The 16,398-nt window shown below is 42.0% G+C and overlaps 1 protein-coding gene across 1 annotated transcript; it reads left to right on the forward strand.

The window, feature by feature from the left end:
- The first annotated feature begins 923 nt into the window (after window positions 1–923).
- ICOSLG (inducible T-cell costimulator ligand) lies at window positions 924–16,398 on the forward strand. Its single transcript, XM_019525358.1, has 7 exons — window positions 924–1,000; window positions 5,323–5,363; window positions 5,841–6,206; window positions 8,822–9,103; window positions 11,038–11,211; window positions 14,029–14,064; window positions 15,436–16,398. The coding sequence occupies exons 1-7, from the start codon at window positions 987–989 to the stop codon at window positions 15,444–15,446; spliced, it is 924 nt and encodes a 307-aa protein (XP_019380903.1). The 5' UTR covers window positions 924–986; the 3' UTR covers window positions 15,447–16,398.

Genomic DNA, 16,398 nt, shown 5'->3' on the forward strand with positions numbered 1-16,398 from the left:
GGAACGTGGGTGCATGGTGCACTTTTTGTAGCGGGACTAAGAAAGGTGTAACCGTAAACATGTTTTGGACTGTCAAGTAAACCACAGCAGTCACAAGACAGGTTGGTAGGGGAGAGGTAGTTTATATATATATCAGAATGTAGAATGCATTTATATATGTGTGTGTGTTTTATACTTATATAGAGAGAATACTATATATTTATTATATAATGTGTGTGTGTGTGTGTATGCACACACTTTTAATATATACAGGGTGTTTCTAAAGTCCTTGTGCAACTTTAAACTTTACAAACTTTGGATATACACATGATAGAAACAAACTGTCAATGGCGATTAAAAGCATAATCCCTTAAATTCTTTAACATAATGTAAGTTATGCATAGGGTAAGGATCACCAGTGCAGTTCATGAAATCACTCAGCAGCAACTGGAAAATGTTTTCTACGAGTTGGAAAATCGGATTGACCGATGTATCACAAAAGACGGCGGTTCTGTTGAAGTCTGGAAATGTGAACTGTGTTGTGTTTAAAACTTAATGGGCTATGCTTTCAATTGCCACTTGCAGTTGGCTTCTATCATGTGTATGTCTGAAGTTATTAAAGTATGAAGTTGCAAAGGCAGAGAGCTAGATATTGGGTGGATCAGGGATCAAAGGGGGCGCAGCTCCACCTCCACCCCTGCCCTTGGGGTGAGGCAGTCGGGCTGCAGGCTCCCGGAAGCAAAGGCTGTGCGTCTTGGGGCAAACGCGTTGTCTCTTTGTCGCCCCACAGCCCAGCCGGAGTCTTTGGCCGGTGCCCAGAGATGCCCCCGGGGACGCCTAGGGCTGTGAGGAGACGGGCACCCGCGAGCCGGCGCGGAAATCCCCGGGCTCCGACGTAACTGGGGGCGCGGCCCGGAGGGAAGCTTAACCAGCGCGGCCAAGGCGGACACGCACAGCCCTGCACACACAGCAGTCTGCGGTCCTACACAGCAGCCCTGCCGTCCGGGATGGCGCGAGCGAGGTGAGCCGGGCTCGGGGCACGCGTGGGCCGCCTGGGCGGGGGGGAGGGGTTGTTGTGTTCCCTGGTTCCACTTGCTCCCCGGGAGCTGCTGTGACAGGCAGGGCTGGGAGCGGAGCGTCAGCTCCGGCTGGCGGCCGCTGTGCTGTGTGGGGGGAGGAAAGCGCTGCAGGTACAAGACAGGAAGCCCTCTTCTGGAGCAGGCTGCCAAGGAGGCACCAGTGGGAGTGGGCATGCTTGGCTTTGCCCTGAAAATGCCCCCCTCCAAAAACCCAACCAACCCCCCAAACTATCTAAGGATCCCCCCCCATCATCGCGGCAACAACAACAACAAACTGTCCAGTTCATAAACCGAAGGGGTGGCCACGGCAGCAGCTCGCACGAGGACGGTTGGGGGGGGGGGGGGGGTGTTACAGGTTACTGTCCTTGCCTTTGCCCCAGGAGCGGGTACAGTGCCCCAGGTCGTACAGCTAGGGGTAGCTGGGTCACACCGCCACCTCTCCCTTCCTTGTTTTGCATAGGGGTATGGTTTGTGGCTGGTGCTCATATGCACCTTTCATTGTTGTTTCTCTGATTTTGTTACCAAATGAAATTGCATCCTGCTGAATAGGCTTCGTCCAAACCAAAGCACTTTTTTCAGTGTTTCCCTTCGGTGGCAAAAACTGAAAACCTTTTTTCCTTTTGGGTTCTCCAGCCCAAACAACAAGTATATATGCGCAGCTCTAGCTGGCAGCACTTCTCTTACTAAACTATCTTCCCTGACATGGAAGAGTCAGCAAAGCAAGCTAATGCCAGTCTCCCCTCAGCACTGACTGGAGTCCCTAGGGTCAAGGTGGGAAAAAAAGTACTTTGCTTTTTGCCTGGTGAGCTGGATGGACAGTGCCCAATCCATCTATGGGCCTGCAGCAAATATGGGGGGGAGGGAGGGGGCAGGGGGCAGCAAGCAGCCCTGCCTGGTTTGAGCCACACAAGGAACAGGGCTTATCCCAGCCCAAACCCAGTCCTGCAGGGAGCAAAGATGGGAGGGGGCAGGATCTGATCCTGATACCCCCTTCCTTCTGTGCAGCTGTATAGCCATCCCCGATCTAACTGCACAGGAGGAAATAGCATGGCCTGGCTCTGACCTGCTGCGTACAGCTTGGGAATTTGGCATCCAGGGAGGGTGGTGATATTAACTGCCACTGCTCCCCTGCTGCCAAATTTACCAACCCAAGGAGCGCTCCATGTGCCAGATGCCATGGCTCCATGGGCCACAACTGGCCCACAGGCCAGAGATTGAGCACTCCTATAGGTGAAGAACTCAGCTGATGAATTGTATGCAGCAGCACCTTGTTACTGCATCCAGAACTGAACTTCCCAAAGTCTTCTAAAAGTCAAATTTTACAAACCTTATCAGTTGGGGCATCTCTCCTAGAGGCTGCAGCCTTTGTGGGTTTGGCCGATTCAGTAAGAGTGTTTTGTCTGCCTTCTGAATTCTGAGAACAACACTTACTGAAGATTCAAATGCTATCAAAGCCCTATTCTGCCCCTACGTGCCTGCATAAAGGCCATTCCTACTGAATGAATTTTTTCCCATAACCCAAATTTGGTTTAGGAGACACCAGAAAAACTTCAGCAATCATATCACAGTTTAATATAAATCATATCACAGTTTAATATAACAATATTTTGGGAGATATTATAAAATAATGGAGGGAAATTTCATTAACAAGCAAAAAGATTTAGGGAAATTGAATTCTGTATGACACATAGAAGGCAATAGATACTGTTGCAAAGGGAGCTGTTCTTAATAAAAATTAAGGCATAAATCAAATCCAATTTATCTTGACTAAATTGAACTGTGAGAATTTGCTTTTCTAAGCACATCAAAAAATAAAAGAAAAGTACACTTGTTTCAACTGCATCAAAATCTACTCTACTGAGCAGAAGGTAAAAATCATGCAGGTAAACTTTAAGATGCAAGTGGGATTGATGATCTCACCAGATGAGTATGTGTAAAAGAGGAAGTACAGCTTTCTTTTCTTTCAAAACTGCTGCCAAAAAAAAAAAAAAAAGGTTTGGCGGGGAGAGATGGGGGAATAAATGGGGAAAAATATTTCAAAACAGACCAAGGAACTGACATGAATCATACTCTAATAATGGAAGTCTTTTATATTTCATTGGGAGGAGGAATGGATTCCTAAGGGGTAGCCTCTGAAGTCAGTGGCAGTAGGAATTTTCAGTTGTAGACCACTGTAGTTTCCAAAGCAGTGCAAGTTCCTCCATTTAGGGACAGCGGTCACTTCCTGGACCTGTGTAATCTAAATTCTAGACTGAGACACCAACAATATCTTTGTATCTCCACCTGCACATTGTTTCGATTAACTAGCAAGAACAACAACAAATGCAAGTGCAGCTCTCATTAAATACCAGCAATAGGTCCTGAGGGGAATTCCCCAAAAGGGCCAGTGGAAAACAAAGCAAATCAAGCATTGTTCTCCAACTGAGTAAAAGAAATGGGGAAAAAAAAGTTGGACCCATCGTGTAAGACAGGAAAAGCCACGGGGTTTTAAAATAGCACCAAAGTAAATATTAAAAGGAAATGATTCTAGAGACTAGCATGGTGAGATCCTTGAGTTAGGCTCATACACACTGGCAGTGTGAATATAAATGGACAGAAAACAGGCACCAGGTGTCTGTTTCAGGATGGTTAGAAATAATTTCAGACAAAACTAGTAAGCCATTTCAACGCATGTGACTAAAGAAGCAACACATTCTTTTGCCTTCTGCCTATGTAAAAAAAATCTTGTAACTTATTTGAACAGTCTTAACACCCTCATGCTGTGGAGCAGAGACTTCGAATTTAGCAGGGAATTGAATTTAGCAGGGAATGAGGGAGGATGGGGCCTGTGTGCATCAAGAATATGCCTTATGCCTCCAGGAAAATCTACTTAAATTTGCCTGAGTTAAAAGCCTTTAAAGGAAAAAATACAGGTTGCACAAGTTCAGTAAAGACTTCTTCAGATTTAGCACTGGACTGCCCAACAATTCCATCATCACTTCTCACAAATTCATGTGAAATCAGAAGATTCTGTTTAACAAGCACTCCAAAAAATGGATGCAAGGTGTCTCAATTAGGACATGCAAAATTTGTTATTACTTTTGACCTTCCTTCTCCATGTCCCAGCTTCACATCTGGGAAGTGAGATGATGCGGTCCTCACTCCACTGGGATAGTGTGAGGATAAGTTAATATTAGATCCTGTGGAAATAAGCATCAAAAAAAAAAGAAAGCTCACAAGGGAATGAGTAATTCTGTCTTCAAATTTGGTTTAAATACTATGCAGTAATTAAAGGCCTGCAACCATAGTTCAGTCCTGACCAAGAGGAGTTTTGGTAGATATATAATACATTACCCCTCTGAAGAGATACTAATGTAAGCATTATGCCAAGGGCAAAGGACAGTTCGTCCCTTTCAAACGGCACTGGCCCAAACTAGTAGACTGTAGAGTTGCAGTACGGTTGTGCATAGAAAGGCTGCTTTAAAATGGGTTTTGGAGGTTCATTATTGGTTTCCATACCCCTCATCCTCCTCCTAAATCTTGCAGAATAAAGTCATGATAATTAAAGCACCCAGGCTCTACAGATGGACAGAGCTAAAAAAACTGGGACTTGCTGAAACATTCCTAAACTAGTTTTTCTGGCAATATCTGACATCTGTCCAATTCCCGTTCTGCTTTGTTGTTCAGGCATGTGACTGTTTCAAACTCATTCCACTAAAGCTTTTAAACTCCTCTCCCCGACTCTCTCATTTCCTATATATTTGCAGATTTTATTTACCTTATTTTTTCACAAATCATACTTGCCTTTTTACCTAAAATTAATTATTGAAAATTGTGTCTTAAGTAAGGAAAATTATGCTGAACAGTTTGGTTAAAGAAGATTATTTTTCTTCTTTCTGCCTTCCCAAAACAAGGCATGTGTCTTATTTGAGCATATGTGATATGCAAATAAATGGTAAATAAATATAATTTCACACACACATCACATCAAAATATTTTATCAACCGGCCACAGATAGTTCCTGTTCTTTGTTAAATCAGAGGTAGCACTAGCTGACAGGCCTTTCGCTCTCGTTCTAATATAATACATTATGTTTGTACTTATTGCCTTTTTTCCTGCAAAAAGATACAGAAGTGCAGGTACTTATTTTGAGTCTACATGGTACCAGTGTCCAATTGCTCCGCTTCTGCTCTTAAGTTATCACTCTAAAAAGTATTATATGATGTAATGTGCACAGCATTAATGATATATGGTTTCATTATATTATGTTGTCTTTTTATTTTAGCTCTGGAGTTTTACTTCTGTTTTTCTACGTTCTGAGAACTGGTAAGTCAAGAAAATGTTATGTTCATTATAATCAAATTTAATATAAGCCTCTGAATATGCAGAGTATGTTATGTGTATGTTATGTTAAAATCTAAACTGTAATGTTCCAACAGCTGTCATAGGGCTTCCTCAGTATAAGGCTTTTGTAAGATTTGTATTCAATTTCACCCCCCAAAAATTGTGGACCCAAAACTAAATAATTTCCTCAAGGTCAGGAAATTTGTGGCAGAGAAGAGAATAGATCCTTTGTCACAATCCCTGGATTGCCCTCTTGCTCATCTTTGATGGAACTAAAATCAGTGTAGTCATAAAGAAAAATAATATTCATTTACTTATAAGCAGTTATTTTGCTTTGACAATATAAGTATTATATTTCATATCATCTGGTGTAAAGGATACTTGAAAGCAGCAACTTAATTTACTAGATTGGGAATTTTGTAACTTTTTTTTTCCCCTCTCTCTTTTATACCTCTATAGTTATTGCAGTGGAAGAGAAGGAAGTCACCAGTATTGTTGGAAACACCGCTGAATTGCGTTGCATCTATTCAAAGGAAAATATAGACTTAAGTCAGCTACGAATTTATTGGCAAATAGCTGATGATCTGAAAACCTGTTCAGTAGTACATGCATTAATTCTTGGTGAAGACAATCAAAGTGACCAGTGCAACAATTTTAAAGACAGGACTCGGTTACTGAAGGATAAACTTGAAGATGGTGATTTTTCCCTGCTACTGTTAAATATCACCCCAAGAGATGAACACACATACAGATGCATAGTGCAGAAGAAGATGGACAGAGTTTTCAAGGTTGACTACGATACGGCTGTGGTTCTCAGGGTAGCAGGTAAGGAATGGAATGCTAAAAAAAACCCAGGATTTACATAGATACCACAGAAGGGCCATTTATTATATAACACGTTAAAGATGAACTCTTCCTAGGCCCCAGATGTTGATAGCGGTACCATCACATAAACTTTGTTCCTTAGAAGAATCCAAGGTTTTGTAACTCAAATGTTGTATTGCTTGGGCTACAAACAAGCATCACATTTTGTCCTGGGACAAAAATGCAATCATTCAGATGTCCATGCCCATTGTCCTGGGATAAGACCTAAAAAAGTTTGCACAAGTGATGTCCCTGAATATTTCTGTTTCAGGACAGACACAGGCACAACTTGTCTAAGGACAAATATAACATCTGTTCCTTGCCAAGAAGCTATGTAAAACAAATAAGAAAAAATACACACACATCCCTAATTCTCCATCTTTGAAGTACAAGTTTTTTGACTTTTTTCCTTCCCTAAAATCTTCATGTGAGGGAATGCAGAAAGCTTAGGATAGTTGCACAAAATTTATGCAAGGTTAGTAGCAAAGATCTGTTTCAAATTGGTATCTTGGCCAAGTGCCAGCTGCAGGTATTGACATTTATTATCATCAGAGGACTGTTCTCTTTAGTGACCTTCCAAAGCCAGGTAATACCACCTGTGGCATGGCCAGCTCACCTGCTTCCCATCCCCCTTCTCAGAGCCAGCTGTGATACAAACCAGTGTACGTTGGGGTGGAGAGTTTAAAACAAAAATTCCTTTCTGAATCAGTTGCAAAGCCTTCTTTACAGATATCAATTTTAATAAGGATATGGGTAGGAGAAAATTCCAGTGTATATACAGAAAGAGCCCAAAGTAATGATCTTCAGTTGTCTTTTTACTTTATGACAACTGCAAGTTTGTAACCAAATACAACAAAAAAATAATATGCCCTACTTTGGGATTCTGACTTGCTACTGATACATAACTTTGTAAACATTATACTGTAATGGATCATTACAGCAGATTTGCCTTCATTATTTAGTAGCTTTACTGATGGTGGATTTCACGCAAATACCATTTTCAGGTATGCAGTTTAGCTCCCTTTTAACTGCTGAATCAAAGTCTATTTGGTAAAATGAAAAAATAGACACTTGGAGAACTCTTAATTTTTCAAAGAAAAAGCAGCTATTCTGATTTTTCCCCCAATATTTTTCCTCTGCTTGGAATATTGAAAGGATCTAGTTTATTTTCACTGGTATCAGTTTTGAAACTTCCTATCTCCTGCTTTATCTATTTCATTTCCACTGTCATCTCCACCCTAAAAAACATCCAGTGCAGTAATTCTGGAACAAAAAGCTAGTTCAGCTCTCTTAACTGACTCTTCATCCCTGAATTTTTTTTCTTATATAACATCAGCTTGGGAAGACACTATTGTTCATTGCTCACAAAATACAGATGCAAGGAAATGCAATGCGTTTCCCTTAGCTTCTACCCAAAGTAAGAAGGGTTTATTTTTTTTAAAAGCCCCCAATTATAAATGTCCCTAATCCTACCATGAGACATGTGAAAAGACACCTCTCTCTAAGCAGAGCCTTACTGATTTCAGTTGGGCTTAACTGAAGTTAGTAGAGCTCTGTTCAGGTTGCAGAATCAGGACTTTGAACAGTAAAATTGAAAATTTAAATTTGTATCCATCCAATTTCTTTGCCTCTGCACTTCCTGATTCTCTCCAAGATAAAGCCTGGTTCCTAGTGTGCAGTACCCGTGTCCTCTAAAAGATACAGTTATCCAGATGGGAAATACTTACTGGAATGAAAACATTTTGGAAGCAAAGTGGGAATTTATTTTTAAAGAGTTGTTTGTAACATATTGCAATGCTTCATTTGTTAATCCAATCAATGCGTAATTATACACAGTCATGGTTTGCAAAAATAACTCATGGGGAAGTGGTAACTAACATGGAACAAAAGCCATTGGCTCAAAATTCCTTTAAAAATAGACTATAGGGAAGCGTGCAGAAAGTCTGGATTGTCCCCCCTAGATCTGCACATAGGTAATTCTTCTTCTGCAAGAAAGAGATGTGCCAAATCCACAGAACCAGACAGCAACCTGCCCTAACCTGCAGAAGCCTATTTATCTGTGTGTAATGAAACTGTGCTACCAGTGAGCTGGAGCAGGGAGCTGGGGTGAGGGGGCAGGAGGCAGTAGGATGTGGATGGGCCTGGCCTCTAGCAGTTATTCAAGTTCAAACGTGGGTCTTCCTTTGTACAGCTGTATGCATCCCTCTCCACCTACCACACAATGCTGGAGAGCTCCACAAGGAGAGCTGTTAGGGCCTGGACCCAGTGATCTATAAGGTCCCTTCCAGCCCCTAACATCTATGAAACTCCTTGGAGACGCATCTCAATTATCTGCATGGTGGTGGAGTAGTTCGAGTTAGCTCTGAATCCTATTGTAAATACTATTGAAATGCTTTGTCTTGCCTTCCTCCCCCTTCAGTAAGTCAATAATACCTTCAACTTAGTGTCCGTACAGGCAGATATGAAGGTACAAGTTATGAGGAGTGTAAAATCCCCACAACCTGTGCTCTAGAATCTGCATCATATCTTTGTCTTTGCAAAAGATAAATTATAAAGTGCTGATATTTCCTTTTCAGCAAATTACAGCCAACCAGTACTACATGGACCAACAGAAAACAGACCAAACATTGAGGAAGAGATTACATTTACTTGCAAGTCTAGCGGAGGCTACCCAGAGCCAAAAGTTTATTGGACAAATGAAGACAACATCTCCCTCCCCGAACCAAATATGACAGTCATCCAGGACCCTGATGGCACATACAGCGTTTTCAGCACACTGAAAATTAAATCAACTTCTAAGATGAAAATAGGATGCTCCATAGAAAATAGGGTACTACAGCAAAATCTAACTACACCCAGTAAGATCTCTAATAATAATATTTTACATGCAAGAAATGTATACACACATACGTATAAGTATATACACACATAGGTATATTAATTTTCAATAAGAAGCAAACTTATTAACATGATAATCTAAACTAGCCTGTGATCATTTAGGCTACTAAAATTGTTTTGTTTTTATAGCCTGAGTTGATATAGGATTAAAGTATTTCTGTGTCATCACTATTTTCTTTAAATGCAGCTAAACGCCCCTTCAAGTATTTTGAACCATCCCAATTGTAGAACCTCTTGGTCTCTCTGGCATATTTTGGAGTCACTCTGGGTTTTTTGCCTTCAGCTCCCACAAAACCCAAACAGACAGTGCTGAAACATGATAGATGGTTGCCAAACCAAGAACATTTGAGGAAGCTTTAGAATATGTTTCTCTAGCCCATATTAAGATTCTACCATGTTTTACAACCACTCTCAGATTTGTTCCTTCTGTGGCTGATTTGAAAGTGATGTGTTCAGTCCCAAAACCTCATAACCATACAAAAATACACCATTTAAACTAAGTCTGTAAGAGAAGTCCAGTCATATTCAGCCAAAAGAACAATAAATTATGGATCAGGTAGATGATGGACTATTTATGGCAAATGGAAGCATTTGGCAATAAGAAGAATAATTAGCTGTTTAGTATCTCACAAAACAGGGAAACAAGTGGCAGCGCGAGAGTACAAGATGAGCTGTCCGTGAGAAGGTGGGGAGAGGATACAATCATTGTTGCATGTGGGACCAGAAATCACTGCAGCCTCTTTATAGCCCCCCGTTTTACTACACCCACTGGGCCATCTTCAGTACCTGCCCTTTAAAAGGCAAAGGGCAGCAGCAGCCAATCTGTTCATCCTAGCAGGTCCCATGAGGAAAGGATGGCACTTCTTATAGCACCCTTCTGTCACAGATTTTGGCCACACTCAACAAAGTACCCATTATTAACCAGAATCCCAGAGATGGCCCTAGATTTAAAAGCGTTGGGAGTTAAAAATGGGACTAATTATTGCCATCTCCTAAAGAAGACAACTCTTTGCACTGAAGATGCCTTAAAACAGGATTGTCCAAGATCTGGTCCATGAGCTGCATCCAGGCAATGTAGCTGTGTCATCTTGGGCTGGGGGCTGGCCACAAGGCCAGGAATTTGGCAGCAGGGCAAGTCAGAGAAGTATTAATTGCTGCAGTTCTCAGAGCTAAAGCAGCCACTACTTGTCTCACTGCCAGATTTTCAACCCACAGGCTCTTTGCCATTGCTTGACCCACCACCAAATTTCCAGTCCTTCAGGCAGCCCCATGGGCCAGGTCACAGCCCCAGCTCCAGATCTGGCCCATGTGGCTAGATGAGTTTTGACACCTCTCTTTTAAAATTTTGGATGTGGGTTTCATTAGAGCTACAGCAAATTACTACCACCAAGGATCTCATCTTCATTTGTGTCGGGAGAGAGGGTGAGAGGGGGTGAGTAATTCAAAGTATACAAGTTACTCAAGCAAAATCTTCAAAAAATAGTTCAGTAAGTTCCTGCTTCAGAAGAGCAAACCCAAATTAGCAAACAGTTTTTGCAGGGTTAGCAATTTTTTTGTCCCTTTTAAGATGATAATCCTGCATGTATTTTATAGAAGTTGCATCACTAGACTAGTACCTTCTACAGAAGGAAAATGTGTCCCTATTATTGTAATAATAGTAATAATTTCAAAAATCAACCACTTGGGAAGAAATTTTGGATCGTTAAAAAACACTAGAGGGGACTGGGACCAAAGTAGCATGTATGAGTGGCATACTAGCCTAGAGACGTTGTTGTTGTTGTTGTTGAAGTTTAATATATAAAGCTATAATAATACTAATAATCTTTTGTTTATCAAGTGGCATTGAAGTTTGATAATTTACTACTTTCTGCATTTTTTTTAAATTCCATTTCAGACTTTGAGAAGATAAACCAAGACCAAAAAGAAATAAATGAGCCTGACTCCAGTCCAAGTAAACCAGATGCTAAAGTTATAAGCATTGTCATTATTGGCACGTTGATAGCTGCACTAATTGGTTTAACTTGCTTGCTTTGGAAAAGGAAGTCCTGTCGACAGGCATTGTATACAGGTAACTAAACTACTAATCTGTTTGGTCAAATCTGAATAATTCTCTTTCATTTGCTAAAACTCTGCAAGTCACACAGGTTATCATTCATTTATAACAAAGAGTTCTCTATTTTTTAGTGGAACCAATTCATAAAAAGTGCCAAATTGACAAATCTTCTCATCTATTTAGTCCTTGCTTCTCTGCAAGATTATCCATGGGAAAACTGTCATGATGATATGATGAAGTGGAGTAGCATTAGGTGGACAGTATTTCATTATGAACTATGCTGAGCTTGCCAACTCATTTAACTGAGAACAAATCAAACCAAAATTAAAAATCAGTCTTCGTAGGATTAGAATCAGAGACTCAGATTCAAGTTTCTAGATCCTAATACAGGTTTCCAAAACAACCAGTTTCATACAGTATCCTAAGATAGCAGTGGTTATTTCTGACTCTAATTGTGCAACCACACACACAATTACTTGTATTTCTGTAGTTGCCCCTATGTGAGCCTATCACCATTTTACAATATAAAATAAAAATAGCTCCAATCGCGGTCTTGAGATCTAGACAGTATATACACTGGCATTAGTGTATATATCAGAAATCTGATTCTGGTTCCCCCAGATCCTGATGAACACCCCTGATAAACTTACAGGTGGCCACCAGATCACCCCTGACCCTGAGCTTTTCCAGGCTGAATAGCCCCATTGCTCTCAGCCTCTCATCATAAGGTCTGTTTTCCTGACCTCTGATCATGCGCATGGCTCTCCTCTGGACTCTCTCAAGCTTCTCCACATCCTTTTTGAATTGTGGAGCCCAAAACTGGATGCAGTACTCCAGCTGCGGCCTCACCAAGGCCGAGTACAGCGGGAGAATGACATCCCGGGATCTGCTTAAGAAGCATCTATGGATGCAAGCCAGTGTTTTGCTTGCTTTACTAGCTGCAGCATCACACTGAAGGCTCATGTTCATCTTGTGGTCAACCACAACCCCCAAGTCCCTTTCAAGTGTAGTGCTAACCAGCGTAGCACTACTGAGCCTATAAGCATGGTGCAGGTTTTTCCTCCTAAGGTGGAGAACCTTGCATGTTTTGGTGTTGAACACCATCAGGTTCTCGTCTGCCCATTTCATGAGTCTGTCCAGATCCACCTGGATCACCCTCCTATCCTCAGATGTGGATGCTTTACCCCAGAGTTTGGTGTCATCGGCGAACGTGGCCAGTCCGCTTCTGACACCAATGTCCACATCATTGATGAAGATGTTAAACAGTATAGGCCCTAGGACAGAGCCTTGTGGGACCCCACTGGTCACAGCGCAAAGACGATTGGTCCCTATTGACCACCACCCTCTGGGTCCTGCCACGGAGCCAGTTCTCCAGCCAGTGGGTCATGGTGACGGCAAGGCCGCAGTTAACTAGTTTAGCCAAAAGGTGATCATGGGATACCAGATAGAAGGCTTTTTTAAAGTCGAGATATACAACGTCGATCTCTTCCCCCTTGTCCAGGTGATAAGTCACCTGGTCATAAAAGGAAATGAGACTGGTCAAGCAAGACCCACCTGCAACAAACGCATGCTGGGTATCCCTCAGGATATTGACTTCAGCTAGTCTGTTAAGGATGGCCTCCTTGATAACCTTTTCCAAGACCTTCCCCAGGATAGAGGTCAGGCTGATGGGCTTGTAGTTTGCCGTATCTACTTTCCTCACTTTCTTGAAGATAGGCATGACATTGGCCTTCTTCCAATCATTGGGCACTTCACCAGAGCGCCAAGAGTGCTCAAAGATCTGTGCTGGGGCTGAGCTATGATGCTCGCCAGCTCCCTGAGTACCCTTGTGTGTAACCCATCAGGGCTGGCTGACTTGAAGGTATCCAGATTGTCAAGGTGTTCCTTCACGAGGTCAGCTTCGATGGAGGGCAAGGAATCTCCCTCACCCAGGCCTCCCTAACCCATAGTGGGCAGGGCCATCCCATGGAACTGGTGAAAAACTGATGCAAAGTACCCATTTAGCAAGTTCGCTTTTTCCTGGGTGTCAGTTGCCCCATCTGTTTCAGCAGGGGTCCAGTGTTGCCCTTGCTTTTCCTCCGGCTCCCCACATATCTGAAAAAGGACTTTTTATTTTCCTTGATATTTGTAGCTAACTGGAGTTCCATTGCAGCCTTGGCTTTCCTGATTTGCTCTCTGCAAGTCCGGACTAAAGCAGAATAATCCTCCTTGGTGGCAGTTCCGGTCCTCCATCCTTTGTAGGTCTTCCTTTTAAGACGCAGGAGGTCTGCCAGTTCCCCAGAGAACCAAGGGGGCTGCTGTGCCCTTTTGCTGCCTTTCCTCCAAGACGGGATGGACTTTGCTTGCACATCCAGGATTGCTCCCTTGAGGAGCAACCACTTGTCCTGAACTCCCCTCTCCGTTGGGTTGTGGCCTTTTAGAGCCTCTCTGACAAGCCTTCTTAGCTTGTCAAAGTCAGCTTTCCTGAAGTTGAGGACTTTTGTTATGACAGAGAAGCTATTGGACAGGAAATTTGCAGTCTTTATATGCATATGTAGAATAGTCTTAATACTTTCATGCTAATGAGGCTAGGAGGGCAACACACTGAGACTTCTGCTAGCTGTGTGATTTTTTGCTTGCTTTCCTGTCACCCTATCCTCCTCTTCCATTGGTTTTGCCCACCTGTTGCATCTTGTCATAACCTAGACTGTAAGCAGGGACTGTCTTTCTACTGTTTGGCTGCCTAACTCCCTGGAGTGTTGGTCCTTAACAGATGCTCCTCAGTTCTCCTGAATCTCAGATAAGAGGGAAGAGACACCTCACATACCTAAAATGCTCTATTTCTTTTAACAGATGTCCAACAAAATGAAGAAGGAGCACAGTGCAATGGTAAGTAGTAAAAAATCAGACACACCATTACCATAGATGCCTTCAGAATTACTCATCTTCAGAGCTTCAATTCCCTACAAAACCTTTAAATATTCATTTTTAAATCTGTACAGGATTAAACATCTGAATAATGTACAGATTTACATTTTTTCTTAAATTGATAATACTACCACCCATGCTATACTTACAGAGTTGGCAGAATTATAGCAAAGCTGGTTGGAAATAAAGTACAAAGATTTGCAGTGTAGAAAATATATGCTGCTGGAACAGCACACAGACACCTACCACCATACATATGTGTGACTTGACCTATCACACCATAAAGTGCTTTGCTTTTTATTTCTGAAAAATACGAACCAGCTCATCAGGTCAGATATTTTCCCAAGCCAGTTAGACCAGCTGTGTTTAATATTGACAGGCATTAAGCTATTTCCTGTTTAGTATCCATTTCAAAATAATGGGTTTCTTCCTTCAGATAGCAATAAATCAGTTATATAATATAAGCAGCCTACTTAGAGTCAACTTTGTCCTCTCCTCCTGGCAGGTGCTCTCATTAAACCCCAGGACCTGGTCAATAAGTGAAAAACGACTTTCACCACACTAACCCCATTAATGCCTGCAACAGGAAATATTTCTATTATTTCTTTATTAAAACAGATTTCCTGCCCTAAAGTTTGAATTCCCTTTATTCAGTTTGCAGCACCAGCTGCAGTAAGAAAGGTGGTACAACATCTGCTACAGGGTTCAGTGCTATCTCAAGCTCTTCCTAGGCTGAGCTGATGCCCCTATGCCTGGATCTGCCAAATCCACCAGTGTGCATCCAAGAAGCCGTAGCTCTAGGTTTTCAGTGTAGATGCATAATGCAGATGCAACATTCAAGTGGAACAACAATTTGGGCAGAGAAGACTGGCAATTCCACTTTTTGGTGTTAAAGCAAAACATGTCTGCTTTAGCAAATTAATTTTCATCTTTGAGGACAGTAACCCATGAATGACATGAAGATAGAGTCTTGGCTACACTGTAACAGAAAAGAATTGTGAAAGGCTTTTTCTTTCCATTTCAGAGAAGGCTGAAACTAAACAAGGACAATGTAGGCCTCTGTTTGGGGGAGAAGGAGGGAGGGACCTTTCATGTTTGTAGACAGGGATGTAGGTTAAGGCTTTGACTCTGTGGTGGGATGTGCACCAGTTGGCACCACTGAAATCCTAAGGCTCAATGCAAGTTCAGGAACTCACCCATGGGATTCAGTTGCACCATCACCTGAATAGGACCATAACTTCTATCATCCTGTTCCATTCACCAGTGATGTAAATTAAAAATGCATTAGTAGTTTTGTTTTGTAATAAAGATAATTTTATCTTGTCTTTGAAGCACCTGTGTAAGTGGAAAAGATTGAAACAACTTGAGTGACCAGTGATGTGTCAAGGAAAGCATCATTACTACCTTGAAGCCATGGATGATAGCATCACCTGAAATATGAGTGGCACATTGTTTCCTTAGTGTGGACTAGCAGTGATGGCAAAAGACAGCTTCAGTGGAAGAGACAATGAAATCCACCTGCTTTTGTTCTGCCACTTTTAATCAACTGTAGCATGAAAACATTAGTGAATCATTGCAAACTACTTGGAGATAACTTGAGTTTCAAGCACATGTGTTGGTGAAAGGAACAATGTTGACACACAGGAATTGGTGCCAAAATGGTGAAAAAACAATCAATAACAACAGACCATTTATATCACCTGTCTCAGAGTTCCTTGTGAACAGAAGCAGCTATGTTCAGCAATGCTGAAGTTCTCCCTGTCCCTCATAAACTTCTCAAAATGACTACTGACCAGGAAGAGTGGCAGCTTGGAACAGTAAAAACTGCAAGACTTGTATAAAAGCAAACTTTGTTGCCTCTTCTATTTTCACCCTTTCTTTGGTGCCTCCTCTCAGGAGAACTTCATTGTCTGCATGTGGTTCTGTACACAAGTATGCAAAAAGCTTCCAGCTTCTGCATGCAGAGCCAGGGTTTGCTGTACCTTAGGAAGCCTTTTTTAAATTATAAGAAATGTTTGCACTCTGTTTTAGAGAGAATTCTGTCAAAAAGGGAGTTTTTCCAGTTGACTGAGCACAGATATCCGCTTCACAAGAGTTCAGACAAGCAGTGCTAAAGGAGTACCATCTTTGCTGCATTGATGTCAACAGTTGTCTGTGCAGATGGGACCCTACAGATGACAGAAAGCCCAAGCATGACTGCCTTCCCTTTGGTCCTGTCAAGATCCAGCCACTTTCATATTGGATTCTAGGACACTAGAGAGTTAAAAACAGACTCTTTCTTCCCCCCCCCCCCCC

The sequence above is a fragment of the Gavialis gangeticus genome, unplaced genomic scaffold, assembly GCF_001723915.1.
Source record: "Gavialis gangeticus isolate Ggan-Ray unplaced genomic scaffold, GavGan_comp1, whole genome shotgun sequence".
NCBI lineage: Eukaryota > Metazoa > Chordata > Crocodylia > Gavialidae > Gavialis > Gavialis gangeticus.

What these genes read in the sequence shown, in the direction of transcription:
- ICOSLG (XM_019525358.1), top strand. An exon ending in TTTCTACGTTCTGAGAACTG is followed by an intron (nt 5,364 to 5,840) that starts GTAAGTCAAGAA and finishes ATACCTCTATAG; the next exon opens with TTATTGCAGTGGAAGAGAAG. An exon ending in TCGACAGGCATTGTATACAG is followed by an intron (nt 11,212 to 14,028) that starts GTAACTAAACTA and finishes TTCTTTTAACAG; the next exon opens with ATGTCCAACAAAATGAAGAA.